The sequence below is a fragment of the Paramacrobiotus metropolitanus genome, unplaced genomic scaffold (genome assembly GCF_019649055.1).
Source record: "Paramacrobiotus metropolitanus isolate TYO unplaced genomic scaffold, Prichtersi_v1.0 Parri_scaffold0000045, whole genome shotgun sequence".
NCBI lineage: Eukaryota > Metazoa > Tardigrada > Eutardigrada > Parachela > Macrobiotidae > Paramacrobiotus > Paramacrobiotus metropolitanus.
The window spans coordinates 840,153-868,084 of NW_026570265.1; the positions used below are offsets into that span (position 1 = coordinate 840,153).

The 27,932-nt window shown below is 40.5% G+C and overlaps 5 protein-coding genes across 8 annotated transcripts; 1 reads left to right on the forward strand and 4 right to left on the reverse strand.

The window, feature by feature from the left end:
* Positions 1 to 15: 15 nt before the first annotated feature.
* On the reverse strand, positions 16 to 5,695 carry LOC129591408 (uncharacterized). Its single transcript, XM_055487044.1, has 18 exons — positions 5,230 to 5,695; positions 4,972 to 5,041; positions 4,413 to 4,459; positions 4,254 to 4,329; positions 4,072 to 4,185; positions 3,895 to 3,953; positions 3,786 to 3,830; positions 3,476 to 3,673; positions 3,246 to 3,398; positions 1,899 to 2,145; positions 1,763 to 1,809; positions 1,538 to 1,613; positions 1,313 to 1,426; positions 1,163 to 1,224; positions 1,053 to 1,097; positions 794 to 976; positions 575 to 727; positions 16 to 393 (listed from the first exon to the last, which is right to left on the reverse strand). Exons 1-18 carry the CDS (start codon positions 5,419 to 5,421, stop codon positions 346 to 348), a joined length of 1,929 nt encoding a protein of 642 aa, XP_055343019.1. The 5' UTR covers positions 5,422 to 5,695; the 3' UTR covers positions 16 to 345.
* A 143-nt stretch (positions 5,696 to 5,838) lies between these two features.
* LOC129591391 (mitochondrial carrier homolog 2-like) lies at positions 5,839 to 9,211 on the forward strand. 2 transcript variants are annotated; one of them, XM_055487030.1, is made up of 11 exons: positions 5,839 to 5,996; positions 6,186 to 6,419; positions 6,728 to 6,812; positions 7,226 to 7,332; positions 7,576 to 7,764; positions 7,827 to 7,884; positions 8,026 to 8,077; positions 8,164 to 8,223; positions 8,297 to 8,423; positions 8,484 to 8,627; positions 8,785 to 9,211. In XM_055487030.1, the coding sequence occupies exons 2-11, from the start codon at positions 6,210 to 6,212 to the stop codon at positions 8,983 to 8,985; spliced, it is 1,233 nt and encodes a 410-aa protein (XP_055343005.1). In that variant the 5' UTR covers positions 5,839 to 5,996; positions 6,186 to 6,209; the 3' UTR covers positions 8,986 to 9,211. The 2 variants fall into 2 exon arrangements, with proteins under 2 accessions (XP_055343005.1, XP_055343006.1); XM_055487031.1 differs by having other exon boundaries at positions 5,867 to 5,996; positions 6,128 to 6,419.
* Positions 9,212 to 10,751: 1,540 nt separating this feature from the next.
* LOC129591312 (uncharacterized) lies at positions 10,752 to 12,742 on the reverse strand. Of its 2 annotated transcripts, XM_055486922.1 has the most exons (3): positions 12,268 to 12,742; positions 11,304 to 11,660; positions 10,752 to 11,231 (listed from the first exon to the last, which is right to left on the reverse strand). In XM_055486922.1, the coding sequence occupies exons 1-3, from the start codon at positions 12,356 to 12,358 to the stop codon at positions 11,044 to 11,046; spliced, it is 636 nt and encodes a 211-aa protein (XP_055342897.1). In that variant the 5' UTR covers positions 12,359 to 12,742; the 3' UTR covers positions 10,752 to 11,043. The 2 variants fall into 2 exon arrangements, with proteins under 2 accessions (XP_055342897.1, XP_055342896.1); XM_055486921.1 differs by having other exon boundaries at positions 10,752 to 11,660; positions 12,268 to 12,725.
* Positions 12,743 to 14,119: 1,377 nt separating this feature from the next.
* Positions 14,120 to 19,093, reverse strand: LOC129591249 (melatonin receptor type 1B-B-like). The gene is made up of 11 exons (XM_055486833.1): positions 18,841 to 19,093; positions 18,692 to 18,759; positions 18,595 to 18,621; positions 18,400 to 18,490; positions 17,468 to 17,567; positions 17,214 to 17,234; positions 15,590 to 15,708; positions 15,330 to 15,381; positions 15,224 to 15,252; positions 14,823 to 15,135; positions 14,120 to 14,675 (listed from the first exon to the last, which is right to left on the reverse strand). The coding sequence occupies exons 1-11, from the start codon at positions 18,995 to 18,997 to the stop codon at positions 14,345 to 14,347; spliced, it is 1,308 nt and encodes a 435-aa protein (XP_055342808.1). The 5' UTR covers positions 18,998 to 19,093; the 3' UTR covers positions 14,120 to 14,344.
* Positions 19,094 to 20,557: 1,464 nt separating this feature from the next.
* LOC129591248 (calcium/calmodulin-dependent protein kinase type 1-like) lies at positions 20,558 to 27,509 on the reverse strand. 2 transcript variants are annotated; one of them, XM_055486830.1, is made up of 10 exons: positions 26,715 to 27,509; positions 26,146 to 26,653; positions 24,507 to 24,788; positions 24,233 to 24,307; positions 23,875 to 23,992; positions 23,767 to 23,787; positions 23,564 to 23,690; positions 22,510 to 22,616; positions 21,790 to 22,041; positions 20,558 to 21,237 (listed from the first exon to the last, which is right to left on the reverse strand). In XM_055486830.1, exons 2-10 carry the CDS (start codon positions 26,451 to 26,453, stop codon positions 21,136 to 21,138), a joined length of 1,392 nt encoding a protein of 463 aa, XP_055342805.1. In that variant the 5' UTR covers positions 26,454 to 26,653; positions 26,715 to 27,509; the 3' UTR covers positions 20,558 to 21,135. The 2 variants fall into 2 exon arrangements, with proteins under 2 accessions (XP_055342805.1, XP_055342807.1); XM_055486832.1 differs by lacking the exons at positions 26,146 to 26,653; positions 26,715 to 27,509 and adding an exon at positions 25,392 to 25,525.
* Between the last annotated feature and the right edge of the window lie 423 nt (positions 27,510 to 27,932).

The following is a 27,932-nucleotide window of genomic DNA, read 5'->3' on the forward strand; positions in this document are numbered from 1 at the left end:
TATCTCAGACACCAGTCCAAGCAACCTTTTAATAGAACACAGTTCAAACTGGAACACACCAAACCACACTGCAAGGACGAACACAGCAAGAATTTCAGTACGAAGTGTAAAGCTCAACATCGGCGTTTTATCCGTAACGATTCAAAGGTACCTAAGTAATTACGGTTAACACTTAACAGCGTACAGTACTTATTGCTGACAGTCTGATTGAGAATGACAGATAGTCGCAAGCCACATAAAAAGTAAAGGAATATGCACAAGCCAGGGAGTAAATCATAAAATGTGGAAGCGACTGTGGGTGCAGCAAACATTAACAGTCATTTCCACGGAAAGCCGAATTCAGATTCATTTTTTGAGTAGATCAATAACCGGAAGACAACTGACCAAATGAGACTGCAAAGAAATTAATCAGCACACAATGCAGTACTGAAATATTCGTTTCCGGTGCGCATGAAACCATTTATACAGCAAAACAGAAGCACTACTTTTCGTTACGCGAATGCTTTAATCGAGTTTTCATGAATTTGCAACACTTTAATTACCATCTGCGCTAAAATTAGAACACTTGGCTTACCATTAACGCGTGCTTCCAATGAGTGTGATGCCGCTGCCGGACACCGATTAACCCAATCGCATTACGAATGGCAGCAGCTGCATCGGCAGTAAATGGGCTTTTGTGGTGATCTAATGGCAGCAAAGCAGTGCGCACCATCCCAACCATCGCAGACTGCAAGCAATCCAATTGGAAGATTTCACATCAAGCAAAGGATATATCTATATAACGTTACTGTACCTGCACATGGACTCCTTTGTCGCGATATTCCCAATCCAGGGATTGCGAGAAATAGTCAACAAACGTTTTGCCGGCTGCATACAGTGCACTACCCTTGACAGGTTTTTCGCCCAGCAGCGATGAAATGTTGACAATATAGCCAGAGCCTTGTGCAATCAGCAAAGGCAACACAGCACGAGTAATCTAGAATACCGAAGAAAATAAAACATGCGGCACCGGCTGCGGCAAAATCTTCGGTGAAAATGGAATGTCTCCTTACCAGCACAAGAGCCGTAATATTAACGGTGATCATTTCCACGGCTTTCTATCACAAAAAAACGGCACGTAACAAAGGCTGGGTAGTAAACTCAGACATTTTTGTTAACCAACCTCATCCGTAACCGGATTTGCCAAAAACTTTTCTTCCGGAAAATACAGGCCAGCATTGTTGACTAACGGAAAAAAAGAAAATCAGTATCAAAATCGATTAAGCAATGGTTTCTGATTACAGTAAACTGTTGAAACCTGAACAAAATTTACCAAGAACGGCAATTCTCAGAGTGCGCAACTGATCCTGCAGATTCTTCACATCGTCCACCGAGATCTGAGCCAGATCAATGATAATTGTTCGAGCGAGCACTTTGTGGATTGAACCTGCCGCAAAAATTTCAACTTAGTGAATATGCACCAGACGATACGCAACACAAAACTCTATTTGCATAGCTTTCGATTAGGGCGTATTATCCACGAAGTTCATAGTCATACGGATTTCTTGTGCAACTTTTTCCGTTTTTTCTTGATTTCGTGCAACCAGGATCACATTCAATCCTTTTGCGGCCAACTGTAAAAAAAACCAAAAGTGAGTGTGATTAGTACATTCTTATGATACTACTCTTACCTCACAGTAACGCACAGCAAAAAAGTTAAAACACGTAGCAACAACGTTTACACTCAAATTACGAGAAAACACAAATAAAGCCGAAGCGTCACCTGGAACGCCCATTCCTTGCCCATCCCATCGCTAGATCCCGTCACAACTAAATCCAGTAATCATTGCTCACAGACGCAAAATACGTAAAACGATTCTGTTGGTATTCAAAGGATGTCATAATTAAACAATCATTACCTGCCCATTCACCGACTTTGCGTAAATCAGGCCCCAAATGCAGAGGATTAGCGAGAGCGTACGAGAAAACCCCGCGTCCCAGGCAGTAAAGCGCCTGTGCTGACTTATAGCCCAAATACAGTGCTCCCGCCGCGGCCAAATAGCTCTTAAATTGTACTACCGGAGCTAAAACTCGATCAATTTGAGGCACTAGGGGCAAGTTTCCGGAATAACCGAAGTGAAATCGGGAAGCCATGATTGTCAAAAGTTGGCGATATCAACAAAATCTAAACATTAGATTCCTTCAGTTAAACTTTATGTCGCTGTAGATCATTGCGCGGGCGAAAGAACGATTACTGTACAAATTTACGCACACCCCTTGCAACAACACAGCGATGCGATGCTGGCTGACAAAGCACAGGCTTCGGAACGTGGAATTTTTTAAACAAGCTACGATTTCGAGATATTAATCATTCAAGTGAAATTTATTTAGCAAACCGTTACAAAATTATTTATGTAACTAAAACCCAAAAACGACGAAGTGCTGTATGCACATATGGTAGTCACTGCAACGAACAAATTCACTGGTACAAATTACAGAACGTTTTCTCATCAAATCTGACCATGAAAATTTGGATTTCAAACAAATTACTCTGTGTAAAAATTATAGTTTTACACAGGCAAGAACACCGAAAAAATCTGCAATTCAGAGTCAGCGGTTCCCAATTTTACACCACACATCAGTAAAATCGCATCGTTTACTGCATTTACAGTACATACTTATTACTTACTAACTCCCCGAGCAGCAAACCGGTTAAAAACAACTGTTACATTCCCAGGAACAATTAACAGCACTTAAAACAGCGACAATAACATGCGTTCATTTCCCGCCCCGAGCACTTTTATCGCATTTTCAATCATAAATTAATAAGATCAACACAACACTCCGGAACGAAAACATTCAAAGAAGCTATTCGGTAATATCTTCAACAACCGCTACAGACAACTGAATCAAATCATCAAATGTCATTTCAAAGTGCCGGTCGCCTACTACATTTATATCGCTTCGAATAACCATGAAGTAATAAAATCCGAGGCTTGAACTTAAAACTGTAGAGAACAATTCCACAAGTGTCACCGCTAATGCAAAGTTTTTATAGCCATGGATAAAGCTGTCCTGGTCACTGGTTAGGAAGGAAACCGATCTCAATGACATTCAACATAGAAGCAAGCGTACCCTGCAAAAAGCGAATTGCACAAGCGCTGTTCAAAGGAATCGTTCAGGTACACAGCAGAAATGATAGGAAAAAAATGGCATCTAACAAGTAAGTTACTCAAATTCAATATTTTTTTACCCTACGAACTTACCATAATGCCATGCTTCCAATGTCCAAATGTGCGAGAACGCACTCCCAACTGTGCCAAAGATGCAGTTACGACTTCGTTAGGCGTAGGCACCATGTTACTCTTGTGCATTGATAATGGCAGCATCTTGGTTTTTGTCGCTCCCGGAATAAAACTCTGGAGAAATCCAATAAAACCTTACAACTATCCAAGCCAGATATCAAACTAAACAACTACAACAACAATATAAGTACCTGCACACAGATGTTTTGACCCTTGTATTCATGGTGAACAGCCTGAGCGAATGAATCCATAAATGCTTTGGTTGCTCCATAAACCGCTGCTCCTGGAGCCGGTCTTGCTCCACCCAATATTGCACCAACCATAATGACATACTTTTTCTGATTAGGTTGCTTCTTGCTTATTAATAAAGGCATCACGGCACGTGACATCTGTAAATTTGATCATGACAGTACTTAACTGATTGTGAAGAAAATTTTGTCTTCAATACCGAAGGCCACACAATACAATCTGTTCGGTATGATTACAGAAATTTTGATTTACCATAACAGTGGCGCGGGCGTTCAGGTTGATAATGTTTGCAACTTCCTGCGAAATTTCACGTAAATGAGCTCAATTTCAAATCTTTATAGAAATCATTATTTGGATGAACCTCATCAGATCCAGTTGTAAGGAATTTGCCTATTGAACCCAAAGCTCCGGCAGAATTAACTACAAAGCAAAAAATTCTATGCTTCCAAGTACGATTAATAACAACCAACAAAAAAGAATGCCGAACAAAACAAACACTCGTCGTTCGGCGCGTAAAGATCCATGTATACTGCCTTACCTAAGATTGCTATGTTTAGATCCTTCAGTTCTTCCTGCATTTGAGGGACGTTATGCGGACCCATTTTGGATAAATCGATCGCGATTATCTTGGTCTGAACATTGTATTTGGCCGCTGGAAGCAAATACAATACGTTCAAACATCTTAATAGCTGATATATCGTAAGCGTTTATCGTCCTTACTTATTTCCCGTGCAACACCCTCCAGTTTATCAATACTCCGAGCAATTAAAACGATATTAAGGCCTTTCTGTGCCAGCTATAAAGATAACAAACTTATTCAGTATTATTACAACAGTACGCGTACTCATTATACTTTCAAATAAACAAACATAAAATTACCTGAAAAGCGAACTCTTTTCCGATGCCATCACTTCCGCCGGTAACAACTGAAAACACACGTGTGCATACAAAAACCCATCGGCGGAAAATATGTAGGTTATGCAGCTCGCTTCTCAAAAATCCTTGACGCAATTATCGCCGCTTAAAATGGCGGTGTGTAGTGTGTGAAATTATGCGGACACACCGTAAGTGTTACTAATTATATCCATTACACGGATTCGCGCCAACGATAACTGCGTAAACCATATTAACTAAGTTGTACATTTACGCATTCATGCATATCGATGCTGTCAAGATTATGTCCACTCAGACATGAAAAACTGTTAAAGTTTTTTAGCTTCTTTAGTCAGGTTTAAAATCCCACGCTAGAATATTACTCCAGCCGGATGTGGCTATTTCTCTGTTTAAAATAAAAATAAATCAATTGGTCCGAATACCGATCAGTAATAATTATTGCACACCATTACCTAAACTGGAACGCTAAATAACTCTGCCACTAATATCTACTTAGCTGCCAGTGCCAACCTTAACAACACAAAAATGTCTTTTGACCATATACCTGCCCAGTCACCGACTTTCTTCAAATCCGCACCCAACTTCAGTGGTCCTGCTAAGCAGTAGGAAGTCACCTAGAATATTCACACCTTTGCGTGATATAATAATGGCTTATCCTATAATTATAGATATAATGCATTTCTCTCATCACTATAACAATTTATTATTCATATATATTGTAATCAAAACTCAAAACTTTCGAGGTTTCCGTTAACTACAGACTGATGCAGTTAGTTTTCAAGTCTCAACCACCAGAACTCACCGCTTTCCCAATGCAAACTGCCCATTTCACTGACAAGTACAGCACCGTGGCTCCTCCGACAACGGCGAAGAAAGGCTTTGCTTGCTGCACAACGGAGTTTTCGTGGTAAAAGTATGTCCGTATTCCGACAGGCATCACATTGTGAACTGAGGTGTGCACACTATCCAGTGCTTTTCTCGCGGGAGCCAACATTCTTCCAGCTGCGATGTCGGCGTTTAGATTGCAACCAGCGAAACACTAGACACCTAGGGTAAACTGTGTTAACGCGGTGAACTCTCCAGTAAACCAAAATGCGGTCCAATCAACCCACGTTTTTACAGCTATAAAAGTCCAAAACCAAGTTAAAAGAAAGCAGTAAAAGTTCAAAACATTCTTCCTGGTTCCAAAAGATATTTCAGTGTGCAGCCTGTGCAGTATTCGTATTGTTTGGCCTAAGTCCTGGAGACAAACACCCTGTCAGCCTTTTTTTATCAACTATTTTTATTACAACCCAATAATTATTCCAGTAATAAAGGATGGCCATTCAAAGCAGTGCCCTGTATGCCAAGTCCACGAAACGAATCCCCTGGCTGTTTGCCCTTGCGACAGCCAAAATTATTTGTTGTCGATTGGCCGATTATTTTCTACCAAGGCGACAACAAAATCGATGTTGTTATTTTTTGAGGTTGTGTTGTGCTAAACAGCCTAAACCATAGACGGGCTTGCTTTTTCGTTTTCATCCAGCACCCAGCCAAAATTTGGAAGTCCCGTTAGGTGAAGCCGTGAAGGTATGTCTGCATCGTTCGGTCTTATTTTGATGGGTATGAAGATATAGACAGAACTGGAAGATCATTTATGTCTAAGTGACAGTCTGATATTTGGTAAAGTTGTAGACCGTAAACGGCACTACGTCTGCTAGGTGCCATTTTCAGTTTGGATACTCCTTACAGCTTAGCTTGTGCCGTTGTACTTGACAGCTCGGATAAATTCTTGTGTGATATATGACATCGTTCTGGACTGCCAAGATGCCAGAAGGAGATGGACAGCGCCGAACTGGAACGCAAGTGCGTTACGGAGGTGCCGATTCCGATTCGCCTCATGCCAAGCGAAGTACTCAAGAAATAATCTTGGACGAGCTGAAAACCATCACGAAAACTGCCTTTTTTACCACTGCTGTCCAGCCATTCAATTTGGCCCAAGTCCTGATGCAGGTTCGTAGAATTTCTCTGTCTGCGGTGAACAAAATCTTGCAATTAGCGTGAACAACCTAGGAAAGTTGCGGATGGTGCCAGTTTTGAATTTTTGCCTGTTTCACATTTCATATTGTTATTTTAGACGTTTTATTCTTGAGTCTGACAAATGTCAGCTGCCTTTTTCGTGCAGAACTTTAGTATGCACTTTATTAGTCTCGGATAGTTTCTCGAAACTAGTATCACTTCGTGGTGTATCCGCAGCGTAAAACGGTATATTTAAAAATAGATATTGGTTATCGACTGATCACCAATTCTATGCGTTGCAGATCGGTTACGAACCTTTTCCAGCACGTCCTGGAGTGGATATCTTTGGTCGCTCGGCATATTATTTGCCATCGGTCCTAGATTATCGTAAGGGAAAAAGAGTAATGAATGTGCGAATACCTAATAACAAAAAAAAAGACTGACAATTTTTTAGCTTGCTTGTATGAACTGAAGTGCTTAAAAAATAAATAGCTTCAATTTGAAACCGTAATTGGGGAATTATTAACGTGAAAGCTCAAAATCAAGTCTCGAACTTGTTTTACTAGCTAATGCATGTCTCACTAACCGTGTTCTCAGAAAGTGAAAACAAATGAATACGTTAACATATGCAGAATTCCTACTAAATTAAAATAGTTCTAAAAAGCAAAAGCGGCGGATCATGTGCTTGGTACTGCTTACTCTATTGTGCAGATGAACGATCCGTTATCAGTTTGGTGACAAGCACTCAAGCAGTGTTCTCGTACGTAATATTTTTATATTCGTTTTCTGTATATTTTCAGTTCAACATATCCGCAAGGAGGCTGGTTTCAAAGGGTTGTTTCTGGGCTTGGGACCGACTTTGGGTGTTGTGATTGGGGGTATTTATGCCTACAAAGGATCGGAACGGGTAATTTTGATTTCTTACAGCTCATTGTCATCCAGCTCACTCGACTTACAGTTCATTAAAAATTAAAGATTATTTGTTATTTTCATCGCTTTTTATGGTGTTTCTGTTGGTCTTGGCGATAATTAACTATGGACATTGTTTTCTTCGTGATTTAATAGCAAATGAATGTGGATATTGGTGCATACGTAATGCGTTTCAGTGATAGCATTTACGGTATTTTGTTAATGTTGTATTATGTTTTAGTTGGTGAAATATATCTATGATGAGTGGTATCTGGGGCGACCCGTTACGCTGGAAGTGAAACGTTTTGGATTTTTGGAACCAGCTGACGTTTCTGGTCGATCGTCTAACGCGATGGAGTTCGGCATGTTACGTTTCGAGCCGAAAGAAACTGTTGGGATAAGCTACACTGCTGCAAACTTTGCGGAAGATGTGAGTTCTGACTTTCTCGTCGTGATTTTAGTGATGTTGACAGGTCTGTAATTTTGTTGTAGTTGCTGAAGGAAATCAGTGTCGTTTCCCTCTCCATGGCAGCTACGTGGCCGTTGCAAGGTGGGCCTTTGGTCAATCGTTTGTTTTGACATAAACATAAATAATTTTTTTTTCTGTTTCTTTAATATTACTTCTGATCTGGGGTGTAAAACACGTTTCTAAAAATATTTATTACTTATTTGTTCTGTTTCATGTTTGTAGTTATTGCTTTTCGCACGATGGCGCAGTTCGTGGGAGGAGAGAAACTATATGAGTGCGTAATTTGTTTGAGTTGCGATCGTGCATTCGTAGTCCTTTGGCCAGTTTGATGTACATTTTGTAATTGAAAGTATTCTTCAGCGGCTTGATTGGATCCATACAGGAGATTGCCAACACAGAAGGTTTATCGGGGTTCTTCAGGTATGCAATTCGGTCATTTTAGGTAATTTTGCCATTCGAAAATCTGCATGCAACTGTCTGGTTGATATTACAGGGGTTTGTTTCCCATGTGGTACAGTTACGTTTCTGTGACGTCTGTTACGTACATTGCGGTTTTTGCTTATGCGTCCTATAACACCACAAATCCGATCAATCTACGTCTTGTTGCGGCAGCAGCAGGGGTAAGAATTAACGTCCAGTCTCCATTAATTACGTATTCGCCATGTTTTAACTGTTTATAGGCTGTCGCCAACAGTTTCTTCTATCCCCTCAAACTGACCGCTCGTTTATTCGCCATTAACGGGGCTCGACTGGCTGCAGCGCGACCTCCTGTTACTCCGCATTTTGCGAAATGGAGGGATTTGCACAATTATCTTGTGCTTTCGGTTGGTTTTTTCTGCCTCCCTTTTGCTTTTCCGAAGTGTGGTTTTTGTATATTTTCCTTAAATTTATGATCCTCGAATTTTCCAATAGATGTGTTCTGGCATTTAATTTAGTGAAAACAATCCGGATAACTCCGTTAAACATGTTGCCTTTTAACAGGGTGAAAGCAAGCGCGGTAGTAGCATGATCTTCCGGAAGGTGACTGGTCCAAAAGTTCCTAACAAAGCTGACACATCAGACTGGGCACCCCCTGTAAAAATGTATCGAACTCATATGGAGAAAGCCGACAATTGGCACCAGAAAAGCACGTCCATGCAGTTGATGTCGCGTCATACTTCGGGATTGCGCTTTGTTTTTTGAAGGATTGCATAGTGTACTTTGTTTCATGCTGGATGTTGTGAAAAGCATGAATCAGTGGCGTTACAATAACATGCGGAGTGGACATGACTTATTGCTGTACGGCCGTAGCAATTTTATTTCGCTCATAAGGCTTTTCCAAAAACAGGTTGTTTTGTTATAGGTATTTGTGTGTTCATTTACTGAGAATCTACGCATTAAATTAATCATTATCGTGTGATTTAGGGAACTGAAATCCGGGACGATTGTATTTGATTTAAAACAAACCATTTGCTGTCGAGTGTGGAATACTTGCTATGAATCAGTTCTGTTTTCTTTTAATTTAATAATTTCAGAGAATTTTTAAGTTCATAGACGTGCCGTGCCGCGTTCGTGGCACTGGTATAAAACTTAACTTGTACATAACTCCATGTGCGGTCGGAATTGTTGATTGGGTTTGTTGAAGTTTCTACCCAGTCGCTTAACGCAGTGGCGTAACCTATCTGTTTGTGATGCAACGAACCAGTGCACGTCAAACGAGCAATATGTACAGAGAATTATAGGATGACTGGGTTTGTAAATTAAAGGAAGTGGGCAGTGCAACTTGTACATGCACCAAACGTATTCATCCTGTGAAGGCGCAAAATACTCGTATGTCACGTCCGAAGTAATGGTGGACTTGCCGATCCCGGCGTCAGCGCAGCATCGAGTAACAAACGTACGTGAAACACTCGCCGGTTTAGAGTAATTACCAATCAAAACAATGACAGATAACGTAACAGCATCGGAGCGATGACCAGCTCGAATCGCACTGTTTGCTCTGCTTTCTGTCGGCAAATATTGCGGTAAATATTAATACACCCTTGAAAGGAATACGTATTCTTGCAGAGCGAGATTAAGCCCTCCTAAAGGTATAGGAATCAGCAATGCGCGTAACTATCTGAAGATAGCAGCATTGGATCATTTGCATATATCTGTTCATTGCGCAGTTTCAGGAATTCTCTACGAGTTTTTTTACGCAGCGCAACTAGTATGTTTTGCCTATTCAAAGGTCATGAGTCACATTTGCGACCTTATGTCGGATAACACAGTACTGACTGTAAAATAAGTGTGGATGTAGTCTTACCGCTGTCGCGGTAATATTCTAATCAGTAGCGAAGTATGCGCAATGATAACGCCGTTTACCGATACTGAATGGCACTTGCCCAGTGTATTTAAATGCAAGCAAGTTGAATTAACAACTATTGAAAGGCAACATCTTAATAATAGGTATGTTTAATTTGGCTGGTTCGGTCGAAATGCTTCTGACAAATTAAAACGAAAATTTAATATTATTAAACTAAAGTCGCTTAATGGCAGCACGAGATTACGAGCACGACTACAAGGTGTTCTTCAGAAAGTATTGTATGGCAATGTAAGCCAACACTACGTAATATAAATATACAGTACCATATCGGTGCCAAAAGTTACATAAATCGTCATGGATTTATGAAAACATCTGCCACTTGATGTGATGGACACTGAATTCCAATTGAGTTTTTCAACATCAGTTGTCATGACGTGCAATTCATTCTTCACCGTCATTGAGATGTTGCACCTCGGGCCACATTTTGCCTGCGTCACTGAATGCTTTATGTATGGAAATTTTGGTTAGAGAAAATTAAAGCTTATTATTTCCCATTACGGGTTAATGACAATGATTTTTGCCGGCATCCCAAAGGGCACATTCCTTGTTTTTCGTTCCAGAAATAAACACACGCTCAACTATTCTTAGGGGTCATGGCACAGTGGCCGCTAAAATATTTATTCCGCATCCGCTGCAAATTAAGTGCAAGAGCATTATACAGAGGCCATGTTGAATACGAACAAACAGCAATAGTAATGCAAAGAAGTGAAACGACAAATAACAGAATTTCCAAACAAGCACGGTCATATAAATTCTTTCAACAGTAATATAGTATTTTGTATTGCGGAATAACTCCACAAACGAATGAAAGCATGGGTGTGCAGATATAAATTCACATCCGTGGCTGCTGCTCTGGAAACACAGAGTCACCTGTACTCATATTTTTTCGGCATTGCTCAGCGCCGTCCGAGGCCGACATACCGGCCAACGTATATGGGTTCAAATGCTCCGCCGCGCGTATTAGGACGTCCCTGACCAGATAAGATTTGCGGATGCATAACCGGCATATCTTCCTCGGAAAAGATTGTCCCACTGCTTTCACCACCGGCAGCCACCCCGGCGGCAGGCGTGACCTTTTTCGTTACTACCGAATAAACAGGACGCATGAATCTCCCGCGAGACACTGATCCAGCAGCAGGTTGTTTGTCATTCTCACCAAAGACATCCTTGAAATTGGTCAACAACTGGCTGCTCCAGTAGGGCGCCATGCGTTTGCCTAGGCCGATGTATTTGTACGTTGGACTGACTTTAATCCGCGGATCTCTTTTACCCAGTCCGATCCATTTGTAGTTCTGTCCGAATTTTGACCGCGTCCCGCCTTCGGAGTCTCGTTTGCCTAAACCGATCCATTTGTAGTTCTGGCCGAACTTAGGCCTGAGGCTGCCATCGACTTCGCGCTTTCCCATGTCGCGATCGGCGGGAATTGTGTCCGCAAGTTCACTGACTGCGTCGTTGTCGGCATTGCTGGCTTCCGATAATGCGTCGGCAGCGGGCAGAAACTCAGTTTCCGGCTCTATACGGAAATCAAAGCATGTAAAAAATCTAGCTTGAAAGGAATCCAGGGTATACACAACAGTGATATGATGACTGATATTAGCTAAATTAATGTGCTTCGTGTAAACGATGCAACAACATTAGAAGCATCTATATGTATTTCTCCGATCTTCCACATCATATACATAAAATCATGGTAATTGAAAAGTAAATAAAGCCGGAAAGAAGTTCCAAAAAAAAACTTTATGTAATTTAAATTACTTACTGTATTAAATACACATTTACCGTGCTTTTTAACGGAAGCACTAATTTTTTTCACGTTCAATGTTTAACGTTCACGAGTCAAATGCAGAGTCGAGTAGACACTGGCCATGGGAATCCAATACGTATATCGTGAAATCTAAGTTAGGTCAGCTCTAATGCACATAATTTAACTCTAGAGCGTAGAGAATGCGCTCTGGATGAAAGTCACATACAATTTTGGGATTACAAGTGCATCAAAGTAATTTTAGATAATGCCTGCTGCATAGATAACTAGCAGCGCAACACTTCTCCCGCGAATGCAAACTTTCAGTTATAGCACAAACACAAAGGCAGCTTAACAAAATTCAGCCAACACAAATTACCTGATGACGAATTTTGAAGGGCACCGGCAGTAGCACACCACATGTATAAAAGGATTAACCAGGGCAGGGAGCGTTTGTGGAGAAAGGTCATTATGCTATGAGACGATCTTCCGCCTGCTGCTTGAAGATGTAATATGTATGTACAGATGGGGTGCAGACAGGAAAAGCGTGAGGCGGCTGCTCGATGATCTTGTACAAATGTGGTTACTAACAACTAGTTAACAAACCCTTCTGGAAACACAGTGTTTAAATTGTGTTAACACAAACGTTCAAAAGGCCTCTTCGCAGTGCGCAATATGCACACGGCGACTGATGGGCGAGGCCGGGCCGAAAAACAATCTGTCATGAAAGTGACGTTACAAGAACATGTCCCGGAAACTCTTCGATAGGTCCTCTTGAGGGGCATATAGCCGCGGCCTGACGCTGCTGCTGCACCATCATTCTGTACGCCGTAGAAATGCCAGCGCTGGCCATTTGCCGGCACATACGTGTATACTGTATACTTAATACAACCAGCGTCAATTATCCCACTAGGTCTTCCATTATCTCCCGGCGCAGTACTTAGCACGAGGCAACGTACCATGGCCATACAATAGCAGCGCCAACAATGTCCATATACGCGTTGGTCTGTTCCTGAATCGTGATCAGCCGACAGATTTGTTGAGCGCATTGACTGTACACACTCGGCTATCTGGAGGGCCTGCTGGCGGCTGACTAATAGACCGGTCCGGTGCTTCTCGAGTCTGCAAAAACCACATTGAATGCTCATTACCTTCATTAATCCACCGGGAAAAACTATTAGTTAACTAGCATTTTGCCGCTTGGTTAGCCAATGACTTTCTAATGGCTCTCCAAGGATACACGTTGGGAGCTGTGTAATCATATTGTGCCGATGACGACAGCGCCTGGCTGATCATGAGACAAAGCCGCTGCTGCACGGAAGTCGACGTCGTCGCACCATCACCGCTGCATTTGAAACATTGGAAACCATCATAGAAGATTTTTTGGCGCTTTGATTTGAATTGCAATTACACATATCAACAATTTTAGGCACGATAATTGAGTCTAACATTAAGAAATCAAACTCTGTGATATCTTTGCTTCCAGATTTTGTTAATTTGTCATAACAATAATTATATGCTTCGAAATGTGCAGACAAAGAAAAGATTAATTACAATCCAGCTAAGTTAAAATTAGAGCTTTAACGGAAGTAAAGTATTTAAAGTATTTAATAAGCAGCCCTTTGCAAAACAGTTTGCATTTTATGGGCAATAACGAGCATGCTGCATTTTCCGTATAAGCTCTTCACATATCGGTAATTTCCTATCGGCGATGCCTATATAGTTATTCTTGATCCGCTTGAAATCAGTAAGTAAAAAACGCGCGCGGTTTGCTAATAATTCTGAAAAGTTTGAATTGAGACGAGAAAGTTATGCTATAGCGCTGTTGGAAACATCTTGCCTTGAAACTACAAGTACAGAGTTATAGTATGCCTGGCATTGCCTGCATACATTTATTATACAGCTACAAGTAATTTTCACCGTAAATAATAAAAACAGCTTAAGTGAGCACTGTTCATCGTTTAAATAGGTATCCGGTACTAAACCGTCGAACGGAAAAGGAAGATATGATGAAGGAGGTGTACAGCTACATAATTCTACAACCTACGTACAGTACATAATCAGATCTCATTGTCAGTGTAATATCTTTATTGATACACGGTAGATTTTTGTAGCACTGTACATGCGCATGCTGGTTTCGATACTGAATATTGTAGAAGTATCGATAAAATAAGGCGTTTTTGCATCCCCATGTTTACTGTCATATTAATATTGATGTACATGTAGTTTATTTGGTAAAATCTCTGTTACAAAGTGAATTCCAATTAAAACGCTTTGTTATGGATTCGGCATGCTGATAAATTGGAACGAATGCAATGGTACACTAATGTGTAAATATTATTAAACTATCTGGTGCCCTGGGACAACGAGAATCATGCAATTGTCAAAACGATTCAAGAATTTGTAGCTACGCATAATGTCACATTTCATTATGGTTTGTTAGCCCGGGCCAACTGTTAGGTATCGCCCATGGAGTTGTGGCGCATACTGCCCAGTCGCATTCGGGAGTGCTCACTAGCTGGGCCACTGTTTCCATGACTGTTAACGGTGAAATTCCCGGAAACGATAGCGGTTCCGCGTGTATTGCCAATCCCTTCAGTCGGGGCCACGGACTTCTTCGTCAATCCGAGGACATTCCGGTAACCATCGCGGAATTTCTCGTTCGTCATGCCATAGAGAATAGGATTGACGGCCGAGTTTCCATGCGCCATCACGATAGCCAGCACGTACAGCCAGCCGGGAATGGGCGAAGGCTGATGCGCCAGAACAAACAGAGCAAAAAACAACCTACACCATTAAAAAACATCAATTGGTCAACTATGTATAATAACGAATTCGCAAAATAGTCAGACAGCTGTTTATAATCATAAGCCGGCATTGCTTTACAACATTTCATTGTAAGTTTGTAAAGGTCACACTGGCCGGAGAACTGACCAGCAAATCAAAAAGACCAGAAAGGCAGCAAAGAGAGTTTTCGCCAGCTTGACGTCATCCTGTGTGAAACCAGGGCGCTTGGGACGCCGCAGTCGGTGCTCAGTGGCGGTTGCCTTTTCGGCATCGGGAGGTGACTTTTCGGGAAAGGAATCTCGTCGTTCGGTGGGGTGACCTTGGGATGCGTTGGCAGCAGGCGCGGTTAGAACTGCCTGCTGATGCTGACGCAGCTGGGTTTTGACGCTGCGGACTTTCAAAAAGATGCAGGTGTAGCCGTAGAGGACGCCCACCAACGGTACCAGTACGCCCATAATGACTGGATTGAAGCAAAAGCAGATTTATTAATTCGTCTGATCCTAGAAATCAGTACGTCCGATTTGCGCATAATGGTCTTCAAAACTTACTGTAAAATATCGCGTACGAATGGGTGACTCTGAAATAAAACCAAAAATTAACATCCTATAACTTGATTAAAAACAACCCCATTTATTTCATCGGTAAGGAGCTTACATATCAAAGGTGCAGAGGTAATAATCCGCATTAAAGCGATTTTTTCCCCAACCTAAAACGTTCTTGCTCAATCAGTAATTAGGTAAGGGGTTTGATTTTACATGAATATATCCATAGGTTTACCGAATAGGTACTGGATGTCTGTGAAGTATTTGTTATACAAACAGTACGAATACGTAGTTCTGTTTGTTACGATACGCAATCAATAGTGCGGTATTATCCTTATCAATAAAGTCATATTGCTAATTTTCTCGCTTTACCAAGGTGATTAGGGATATGAAATAGGTGAGCTCCAATCCAAATGCACACACAGCAAAGAATAGAGTTTCGAAAAGTGAAGATTCGGTTGTAGAGATGTGGCTTGCATATCAAAACGTATCTGGAAATATTTGGATGTTACATAAATATGTAGTATTAGTGTATAACATATGTAGAGTTTTATATATCTAACTAACGAGAAAATAATGCAGGAACTCATATGCCAGGTGCAACAATTTTAATCCTTATACAGCTGAAAATTTTAGCTCCGATTAGTTTCAAGTTTTCAAAATTAGGTTTTATTAAGTACGAGCAACATGTTAGGAATTAGATAATGAAATGTGTCTTCAGCAATAATATTATTAAGGCACATCATCAAGTAATTCACTCCGAAAAAATATCCTCTTCAAATGACAAACTGTGTTGAATTAGCTTATAACTGTTCAATTATCTTCGTATAAAAATTTATACAAAAACTTTCATACGTATTGGGCAACAGATCAAACTGAAAGCGAGTCTTTTACGTTGGCTAAAGATGATTGTTTAGTTTACAAGTTAGTACAAATCAGACAGCGTGTGGAGGTGCGCTACCAACACAAAAAAGTGGGAATGCCCCATGATTTGCGACTGAATTTAATGCGGAAACGTAATACAGCTAATTGTAAAGTAAGCAAATGCATCGATCAAATATCTGTACAATAAGTAACTACTGGAGTACGGTAACACAAAAACTTTACGATATACAACTTAAAAACTTTCAGCTAATACACTGAATCAGACTTATGAAACCCGGAATAAAATGCCGAGAATGGCATTAAAGGTGTTTTAATTTTTTGATAAGCAAGCTGAGGCGTGCCTGGCGTTAAAGGGTGACTGGTCAAGACTCAAGAGGTCCTCTATTTCCGGTTGGCCAGGTCAACGTGTGCATAAGAGTTTTCGCACCGTTCACTGCATTAAAACCGCGGACCTGGAGCTTGCATGAAATCGATTTAATTTAAAAACGAACGGCAAAAGAAAGCAGACCCCCAACACCAAACCAAAATTTAACGTAATAATAACTAAAGTCACTGCTAAACACCGCAAAACATACCTTGTACTGCTTGCAAACCTAACACAGTTATGGGATAACCCATACGCAGAAATGCGGAATCTAACTTTGCATCATAGCAATCACCGAACTCGAAACCCTAAATGATTATATTAAAATACATAAAACACCATGAAAACCATTTCGCTTGGAAACTGCTGACAAAGCTTCAGTGCACTGATTCGAACTATGGAATTCTATAAATTTTTTGCTGCTGTATGTCTGAATTCGCTTGTTGTTTAATAAGAGCTGAAGGTCATCGTGATAAAATATCGCTTACTCAGAATGTACACGTAGTGTTACTTTTACAAATTTACGCATTCTTAGTTTTGCATAGAACATTACAAATTCACAACATTCTGCTTCGCGTATGACTCTACAATTGAATTATTTCAATAACGTTTTTAAAAGATCCACATTATAGTTATATAGCCATACGTTATATAGATAATACAGTCCTTGCAATCAGGCTGTCTTTTAGTTTGTACTACCAGTAGTTCCTGCATACGATAATGCGCCGAGAAGAAAAATTCACTCACCTGTTTAAACTGATGGCACACCTAAAATTATTGCAAGAAGACATCAATACCGGCATGACTTTAACGCACAGTTGCGGCTAATTTGTGCAATTATGTACACGCGGTGATGTTGCATGTATAATGCACCATATTTAAAACACAATCAGTAATTATTTTAGGCTGAAATATACCACTTTCTTAGAAAATATAACGACGATGAAGGTTTGCACAATTTCGATTTAATTATGGAGTATAAACTGTGGTTTGCGACTTACATATTCCACATGGACGACATACACGCTGGAGCGCAGAAGCTCGCGATCCAGTCACATAAAACGCTGTTGCTGATGAGAACCTTACGGCCAGCTACCGCACCTGTGCAAGATCAGAACAGTTAAGCTGCTCAAAATACGCATTCTAATGTTTCTGGGATAAATAAAACAGGATCACTGCAACCCCTCATTTATTTGTAAGCTCTATTATAATCGCAACCAAATTTTGCAATATAAAGGATTCGTAATAATGAATGTATGACTGACACTAGACAATGAACTGTTGAGAGTCATTCGAACAACATAAAACGTTAAATTTGTTTGCTATTCCTTGTTGCTACATTGTTTATAGCAGCAGATGTTTTCATCTACATTAGATAGATGTTTTGCCTATAAGTTCATTTAAAGTACAAAACGAAATCCATTAGCAAATTTCAGTTTTCATTTCGTTTTCGGAGAAAGCCTGGGTTGGTCTTGACTTCAGTTTTCAGAACCCGATTTCTTTATAATGCGTCTTTGGCCTAAATCGTTGATTAAAACACTGAACAATCCCTTGGAGAAGTAATTAAGTTACGCCGTACAGCTGACGTACGTTTCCTTCACGAAAGGAAACCTTTAAAATTGTCGGCAAAATTTTTGCTCTATGAGCATAGTCTAGGTGCTACACGTACATACTGCATATGCCGGAAAAATTACAGCATCACGAATTCATTGCAGACAGTCACGCATTAATTTATTGTTGACCTTTTCTCAGTGCTCCTACTGCAGAAATATGTCATCTTTTCCTTATACAGAAATCGTAAAACAACCTTCAACGAACAATCGGCTGTTATGGCTAGGAGTTCGCCCATATGAGTTTTGTACTTTTAATCTAATTTTTTTGCGTTGATAAAACAAATTAACAATTTGTTGTCGTAATAAATTGTCATCCTTACCAACAACATTGAAGGGATCAATAAATGCGGTGACCACGATGTCTGCCAGTGCCAGATTAACCACAAACACATTGCCACTGGTTCGCAAAGGCTGGAATGCGACATAATAATGTAATAAAAATAACACCATGTTTTGTTAGATAGGTACTTACACACAGTCCTAACAAAGATTAGCGCCTATAAAATTTTGCTTACCTTTACCAAGCAAACCGCCACCACAATCTGCAAAAGACATACAGTACTCCACATAGTTATTCGTTCGTTCGTTATACAACTTTCGAGACGGCCTTACCAAAAGGTTACCCAGAGTGCCAATAACTGCCGCAGCTCCAATAACTATAGCAGTTACAATCATCCACCCTACAAATTATCTAACCGTCAGATTATTCCCTTTTCTGTAAGCTTCACAATTCGGTCCATTTTTCTACAGTTTATCCTTACCGAAGTTATGCTCTAGGTAGAGATAAGGTTCCTCTTCCGGCATATTCTGACCGGACAGATTTCCACTGCCAGAAAAGCTGGTGTTCACAACTTGATCAGAGAAGTTGGCGATTTTTTGCGGGTTCGGTGACCCCCACATATGTGGAACTGCCAGCATAGTTCAGAAAAAGCCGTACCGGGCGCCAGTCATTAATTTTAAAATAACTGTACGAGTAAATCGAAATGAAGAAACTGTCTGTTAGAGAAAATAACTCGCAATTAGCTACATCGTCGGCATGCAACGTCCACAAGTAAAGTCGAGATGACTACATTGTGTGTGTATAAGTACAACGGCGCGAGAATCCGGCTTGCGCAACACAAAGCATAAGCCGCTTACCTAATTATGGGAATTAACCTGGATATTTCGGTCGTTTGATTAGAAGATCAAAGCTCAATATGAATTTGCTCATATCCCTGCTTTCGTGGGTATACACCGGTAGTATTTTGACAATTTGTGCTATATATTGTATAAGTACTGCATGCGTATAATGTACGAAGCTCGTGTAAATCTCACGTGCGCCATATACAAGGCAATATTCTGTACTGTACAGGCCCCAAACAATGTATGGAGTCGCTTCCCGAACAACAACATATCTGGAATGTTTTTGTATGTGCCGTGAACTACACGACAGGTGATCCCTAATCCCTGGCCCAACAGTCAGTTTGTTGTCGTACGATTAGCCATTTTTGGAGTAGCTGTGCGACCGGTCGTTGCAAAGTCAAAGTGCCCTTCAGCAGAAATCCGTGGATAATGGGGAAAAGGATTATTTTACCAGCCTTCGTCTTTAACTGTATTACCCACGAAAAGTTCTCTTTCCAGATGACCACATCCGGGATGAATCCGTGTGTTTTTCGAATTTCAATTTAAAATTTAATAACTCCTTAGGCTAAGCGATGAAAAGATCGATGATGAGATTATAGTGCTAAGGGCGCTTCTTCCCGGCATGGAAAAAACCGCTCCGAGAAATGAATAATTGCACCCTGTTAATATTCGCAAACGAGCGCTGTAGTATGAGATCTTACAGAAAAAAAATATAAATGATAGTGTAGCGCTGAACAATGGATTCCATAAAATGCTAGGATTGATACGATTATTCACATGAACATACGTTGAGTTTGCCTAGAACTACAGACACAGTTATTATGTCCGTTTATTATGACTGTTATTAGGTTTACTGTATATTAAGGTTGGTACAAAGAAAGCTCATAATCGTTGAGGCTATATTTATAGATTTATACACCTGTATCTGCGAATGCAGAACGCTTTATGTGAGCCATCTACATATATTATCGGCTCCGATCATACTCGTATATACCATTCTACTAATGATAATTTCTGTAATTATCCGTTTTAGTTGGAACAAGCTAATAAAAGCAAGCAACCACAACTTAAATTAAATATAAATTTTCCCTTTCCCGGCTTGTTCGCAGAATTCCTACAAAACAAACAGGTACAGTCTCCATTAAGAACGATTAGAATATTATGATTTTCTTTAAAAAAATACCTGAAATCTTTATATTTAACTCCACAACAGCAACAAACGTTATCAATATCAGCGGTACGTCATTACGAAGATTAGTCTTCAGTGATGACGATGAATATATAAAAGACATAAGTAACTCTTTCCGAAGACTATGTACGGCTTTCTGTATTGATTTCTAACAAATCACCAGCGTGCCAAAAAAAGATTTAATCGGGAATGTAAAAGTTCGCCCGAGGCATATCAAACATTATAACGCGTGCACTGCTCCTGTCGCATCCACTGTTTAAACAGCAGCTAACAACTTCGTGCACCAAGGACAGAAAACAAGCAACGTTTAGTGTTTATGGATGCGTGGTTTACAGCTAAACGTTAGCAAATTAGTATAGTTAAACAGGAGTATCCAAGTGCTCAGCACGGCGGACGATGCTGATCATGAGCTGCATTGCCAATGGAGGGCCTTGCAGCATGTAATTAAAAACCTCGCACTGATTAGTAAAATACGGAATAAAATCGTTAACGAAAAAATAGAAGGTCTTTACGTAAAGGGAACCTTATTGAAAAACATGGATTTAGGGCCGGACTTGTTGTATGGGCATAGCCTCGCCCGCTGCGTGATACAACGGAAAACGGTGTATAGCCGAGTCACACACAGTGTTCTCCTGGCGGATGTTGATGGCCATTAGGCGTTAATGTGCAGTCGACGAGCGACTGCCCCCGCCAGAAAGGATGCCTGAACTGGGATTTGGGGAAATGATTTTCTCCACGCTTGCCGCTATGGCGTTGTTGACGTCGATGTGGATGGACTGTTGGTGGTGCTTCCCGCCAGCGCCAGCTTCTGCATGCGGCGAATCACGGCGGCGGCATTGTAGGCTTGCTGTAAAATCAAAATAATCAATTAGCACAATTGCCGCTGCCTTGTGTTACAGCTGCCAGCTGTCAGGCTTCGTCATATCATTTAAGCAACCGCTGCGACAAGAATTATCTTAGATATACATCATATATGTAAACAACTAGCTGCGCAACTGCTTTAAAATTCATTTGCAACTAATGATGAATCTGAAAGACGAAAATATAAATAAATAACTGCCGGGCACGAGCTGTATGATTCCTTAAAGCGTTATGTAAATCCAGCGAAATTGTTTCCATTCGTCTGTTGAAAATTCCTACTTGCTTAATTCTTTCTCTCTTCTTGCGTGCACATTTTATCGTCCGTTTGATTTAGTTTGCAGACTCCGCACTTTTCATTTCATAAAATATATAATCCGTCATTTTTCAGACATTTCAGCAATTCCCATCGAAAACAAAAGCAGTAAACATTCCTAAGGTTATTCATTACCGCAACAGTCCAAAGTGCTGCTCTGTTACATTTTACATTTAATATATCTCTGTATCTTTTGCTGCCATTTGTGCGCCACTTTAAACTCACCCTCCATTTGGTTTTGGCGGCAAAATTCTTTCGAAGCTGTTCCGATATACGACCATGAATATTCTTCGTGCCGGCTTCATTGCCAGAAATCCAAGGATGAGATAGTGCTTCCTCGCATGTTATTCTTTCGCTGGGGTCCACACACATTAAGTGCCGGATAAAATCCTTTGCTGCTTCTGATATGTCATCCCAGTAAGGAGAATCAAATTCATATTCTCCTTTCATAATTTGAGCGAATAAATTGGCATCGTTCTACAATGAATGGTACGAGTATTTCAAATAATGTACTTTTCTGATATCGCAAAAACTTCTATCGCAAAAACGAAGTTCTTTCGTCGTCACGAATCCTGCATAAACAGGAATAACTCCATAGGCAAAAATAATGTTGAAAATACGAATAACCATAAAAATTTATAAATTAGGCTAGACCGTCGTATCCAAAGCATAGTCTAATGAGTACTGGAAATCGTATTGTAGGTGAAGCGGACGTTGTCACTTTGGCACGTATTTAATTAAAATCACTGACGTCTATACATACTTACTTAACTGCAACTAAACATCACAATCTAAACCGTATTGTTCAGTTAATAGGCTTGTCGGCACGTATTAGTACCACTTTTATACACCTAACACATAAATTTTCATGACGGATAATCAAATCCGCTGTAGGAAGGATCAGCAAGTACTTCATCTGATTTCTGCCACGCTCACGTCTCATACCTCGTCGTAAAAAGGGGGATATCCGCACAACAATATGTAGGAAATCACTCCTATGCTCCATACGTCAACAGCTTTTCCATATGGTCGCTGTGCAAGTACCTCCGGGGCTAAAAAGGACACACAGCATAATGCAGAAGAAATCCTAAGCGATCAAATGAAAAGAAGCGTATTAGCACTTCCGGTGCTGTGCATTGAGCCAGGAATAATGTGTAATTTGACGAAATCATTCGTTCCGATGTTCTTTAGTGTCACACCAGACAGAAAAATGACATACAGAGCGTATCCCATTAGATTCTTGTTTGCAGATTTACCATAGACTGAAGTGCTATTCTGGTGCGCTCGACTAGGATTATGTTTAACAGGCTCCCGACACAGCCCTCCCATAGATTTTCTTTGCAGATGCAACGTCATGTAGCGATAATCTTTGAGTTTGTATTCAATACACCATCATAAAACATACGTTACGAAGCCAATTAGTCTACGTAGTTTTTTCCGATACTTGATCGGTAATGATGACCTTTACTCTAGCGCACCGGTGCGTCTTTGTTTGTCTTCAGTACTAATAACTATGAGTAGCGGTTCAAGCTCATTTTAGCGCACAACAGCAAAAAAAGTATTAACTAAATTTGTGTATTAATACTACCATAATAATCTTCTGAAATCCGATTCGACATCGATCTCTGCGGTAGAAGCAATAAAGCTTTAATTTACTGTCATTGACAGCACTAAAAACTTCAACAGCAACTTCAATCTATTATCTAATTGCACTTAAACGCGCCATTAGGCCAAATTAACAAACCATGACGTTATAAATATTTCGGGTATGGCTGAGCCGTTATGACAAAGGTTTAAAATTCTGATAAGCGAAACGCAGTAAAATTCTATCTACTTCTGAACGGGATAAACTTCCGTAAAAAGGCTTGGTGTGAACGACTGCTTACAGAAATAGTGCAACATGTAGCGCCTCGTGTAATACTGAAAACAGAGCTATCACAGCAAAATGCCTACAAACGGTAGCAAACTCTTGCAGGCGATAAGCCTAGAAACCGCTTACCCACATATCCCGGAGTCCCGCAAGCCGTAGCCATAATGCTACCACTGCCTTCAATTTTAGATAAACCAAAATCGCTGATCATGATTTTGGAATCTTCGTCCGGGCTGAAGTAAAGTAGGTTTTCCGGCTGCATAACACAGTAAAACATTCAAAGTCCGGTCCAGCTGACAATCACTATCCAAGTGCATGTGCAGTTAGCTTACTTTCAAGTCCCGGTGGACAACCTAACGACACACGGGACACACGGTGTAATCATTGCATACATGTACATAAAAACATGGCGTGCCACAAAAAGCAGCTTTGATTCTCACCTGCTGTTGATGCATGAAATCAACGGCGAGGAGGATTTGTTTTATTAAACGACTGGCATCACGCTCAGTGTAGCTTCCCTTTTCCACGATGCGATCAAAAAGTTCACCACCGGTCACCCTGAAATTCCGCTTTAATTTTGTACAAGCGCACAGTTAACAAGTTTTGGAAGCATAAAAATTACGGGAGCAATTATGTATTCAAGTACCCAAGCAGAACCGATCTGTAAAATACGGTATTATTGTACACTTATGCAGTACAGTATAACTAACAGAAGATGCACATCCGGTCCAAAGATATGCACGAAACTGCATAGTAGCAGTGCGAAATACGTAATCACAATACAACATTCGCACTTACAGCTCCATTACAAGATACACATGATTGGAATCCTCATAGGTATCAAACAGTTGGACAATGTTCGGGTGTTTTAATCTAAAAATGCAATAACACCGTAATAATTACAAAGTTGCAAAAATATCCCAGTGCGAAGTAGATGGCAATGCTCTACATTTCGTTAACAATAAAAAGCTAAACATAAATTTCATGTCTTAAATAACAGCGACATTATACTAGTACCAGAATTACACAGTAAAATAACATCTACGTTCCTGTAAAGCGTGCACTCACATACCGTTTTAAAACTTTGATCTCATTTTCTAAAGATTCTTCCTTGCCCTTAAGTGCGCGCCGATCAATGCACTTGATAGCAACGTGATCTTTCAGCATCTCGTTCATGTGGTCCAAACTTGAAGTCTTTTTGTTTTTGAAATCCTCTCGACTGGATGCCAGAATGTTGGACGGAGAACGATTCAATGCCAGATTAAGCACGGCATCCTTTTTGTAATCCGGATTGAAAGTATGCTCACCAATTAATGGACGTCGTTGCGCAAGAACAACTTTGCTAAAGGCCCCACTGTACAGCACAATAATCCCAGTTTTACTTCAATTACCACAGGATGTTTTCATATTATTGAACTGCTAGCATTCAGATGGTAGTCAACGTGTCTAAATATAAACCTATATCCACGATGTCATTTATTTCTTCCTGCAGCGAACTGATTATGACTACAGAGCCGGCTATTGTCGTAACTTGCAGGCGACGTTAATGGACGCCGACCATTTGCATAACCACTGCATGCAACCAGTATGCAGCTCTTCACTTAGTTTCCGGTATCTTATGAATTGTTTTCAAATTCCTGCTTTCAGCAGCGCTATCTGGAATAAACAATTTTCAACAAATCTCGTTGCGTATTTTACTGGAATCGAGACATTTATATAAAGCAATAACAGTTAGGACATATTTAAGAGAGACACTACTTAATAAATGCTGAGTGAAACCGGTATTAACCGGTAAGAGATGCCATGCCATCATGCAATAAGCTTATTAGACCTAATTAATCTTTGTAATTCAGTTAGAGATACCGATTGCACAATAAAGACATTGTATTACACCTAGATACGGTTTTTTGTTAGTCCATCTAAACTGCCGAATTATAACACAGACTGTCTTTCTAACCTTGCACGGTTTATTCTCCCATATTTACCGGGTTCCATAGCCAAAGAGGTATGTACCCACAACGTACGGGATATTTTTGCGTCATCAAACAACAAATTTTAACAGAACACATGTTGGATCAACTGGTTATCGATAAATCGATCCGGTACATGCCCAGCATCGGCTGCAGGGAAGCGAATAACGGTTTACGGTAGGTAGGAGATTTTCTGGATAACAGTGGCGCATAGCTGCACTATAGCTCATAAGGCGAAATGAGAGGGATTGGTCAATCAGCACATTTTCATATTGCCGCATCAAGCCAGCCAAGATGACAGATGGGATTTCATGTCATATATTCAGTTACCCTACGACTATTCGCCCCCAACATACTTTTCCGTAAATGATAGCTCTTACTTGAACATATAATTCCAAAATCTACATTTACAAACCTATCAATATCAATACAGTTTGGCTTCTCACGCGCCGTGTGTTGGCTGGCTCAAGAAAGGTCTTTTGCCTATCTTACGGTTAACGAGGTCTGTGGCAAACGACAACTTGAATCAAGTGCTAACGAACCAAATAATAAACAGTACCGCCAATTTCACACAACAAAAATTCTATGCCTAGAACAAATTAATTATACAGCAAGACATTGCGATTTACATTCATTAACAAGTCAACGGTTATTACATTGCTAATTTAAATAAATGGAGGATGCGGTAGCCTACAGTACATAATTATAATTTATAGATAGCAGAACAGGATTTTAACTTACGTTCCGATAACGTCCTTGAAAACGAAATGCTCGAAAATGGACACTTTCTGGTGGACGCTGGCTCGGCGCGGCGGCTTTTCTGGCTCACCAAGAAGTCTGTCGGAATCCGTCTGCGTTTCCGTTAAACCATTATAGGCTGGTTTTTGATTATTAACCTTGACAGCGGTATCCATACTATTGTTCACGGGATAATGCACCTTGTCGGGCAAGCTGCGTGTGCTGGAATCGTGGATATAATGGTAGGATGATATGGGGGATGCAGTAGTGGCTTCGGTGTGGATGAATTCCTTTCCCGCGGAATTATTCATGATACGATACGATAAACAATATGGCCGACCATACTTGGGAAAGATATTCTACGTAGTGGTAATACCAGGCCATTAATTATTACAGATGATTCCATCCGTAGAAAACAGACAATAAATAAGTTAATGGCGAAATGTATGGGCGAAGTTAATCCAATGTTGTACGGAGTTACAACCTGGATCCGCTTAACGCCACTCGAACGCTAAAGACAATAATTTCACTTAATCGGAAGAACAAATTCCGAGTGCACCCGTATTACATACCCGTAAAACGCGCAGCTTGATAGTGGCTGAATGAATAAATACTGTTTGTACAATGTATGCAGAGGTTTGAATTCCAAGATGATCGGAGATTTGAGATTCTACACCCAAGATCAAATCTCACAACAGGAAGTGTGGATAATATGCAGCACGATCACGCTTGTTGTCGGAAAAGAAGCAGGGAGAGAAAAGCAGAATCAGGGATTTCATGAATGAAGCGTCTTGATTCACTGTGGCGATCCGCTATCATAAAAATATAGCCGCGTTGTACCGTTGTACACCGTCCACTGCGCAGTTGTACTGTATACCAAGTATCGTACAACAAATGACCACGAAAGTCAACCGTCGGTTGCGTGATATTGTGGTTCTCCTGTTTTGTTCCCGTGTTCTATAGGCAGCATAATCAGCAAATTTATCCGACGCCAGAACGACAAAATGAATTGGATCAATCAATAATAACGGATGGAACGATACGGCATGGAGATCGGCAACGATGACAGGATTCAGTAAGTTGCAGCTGCCGTGATACATATTCTCAACACCCACGGCTGTTACTTAGCCTGTCAAATTATATTGCTGGGGTATTGCGCTTGCGAAAAAGCCGGGCGCCCGGCCTTTCAGGCCAAATGCCGATCCAGAGGGGCTTCCCAGGAATTGCTGATTTGTAAAGCCCAAGTGACTACTTAGAAACTATGGTTTCCATGTCAGAAAAAATTGTTCAGAATCAAATCATTTGATCGAAGCTTTACTTTTGCAGCATGTGTGTCTATCGCTGTGCTGACAAATTTACGTCGGTGAGTTTTTTTGGCTCTACCGCCGACATAAATCAACATTGTGGATTGTAATCCTGCTGTGCACGATCGTGATAAATCACGATTATACCGCATGGAAAGATATATTTCTTGTAAATTATATTAACGACGTACTTGTCATATTACGGGCTATGGGTGCTAGTATTGTAGTAGTATACAGATAGTGGTTATGGAATTTTGTGCTATAAACAATAAAGCATTCCCTCTCGTCTGGTTGATGGGATACACAGGATTAAGACATACTGCTTTACATATTTTTTTACCTGTTTGGTATGCCCAAAATCTTTGCTATGGAGGTGAGGACTTAGCAAGTTAGCATAAGTTTTAATGGTCAATAAGCTGATTAAATTGTGATTAACTGTAACAGAAAGGAAGGCTTTAATATGTCGAGGTTTTAGCTACAGTATCT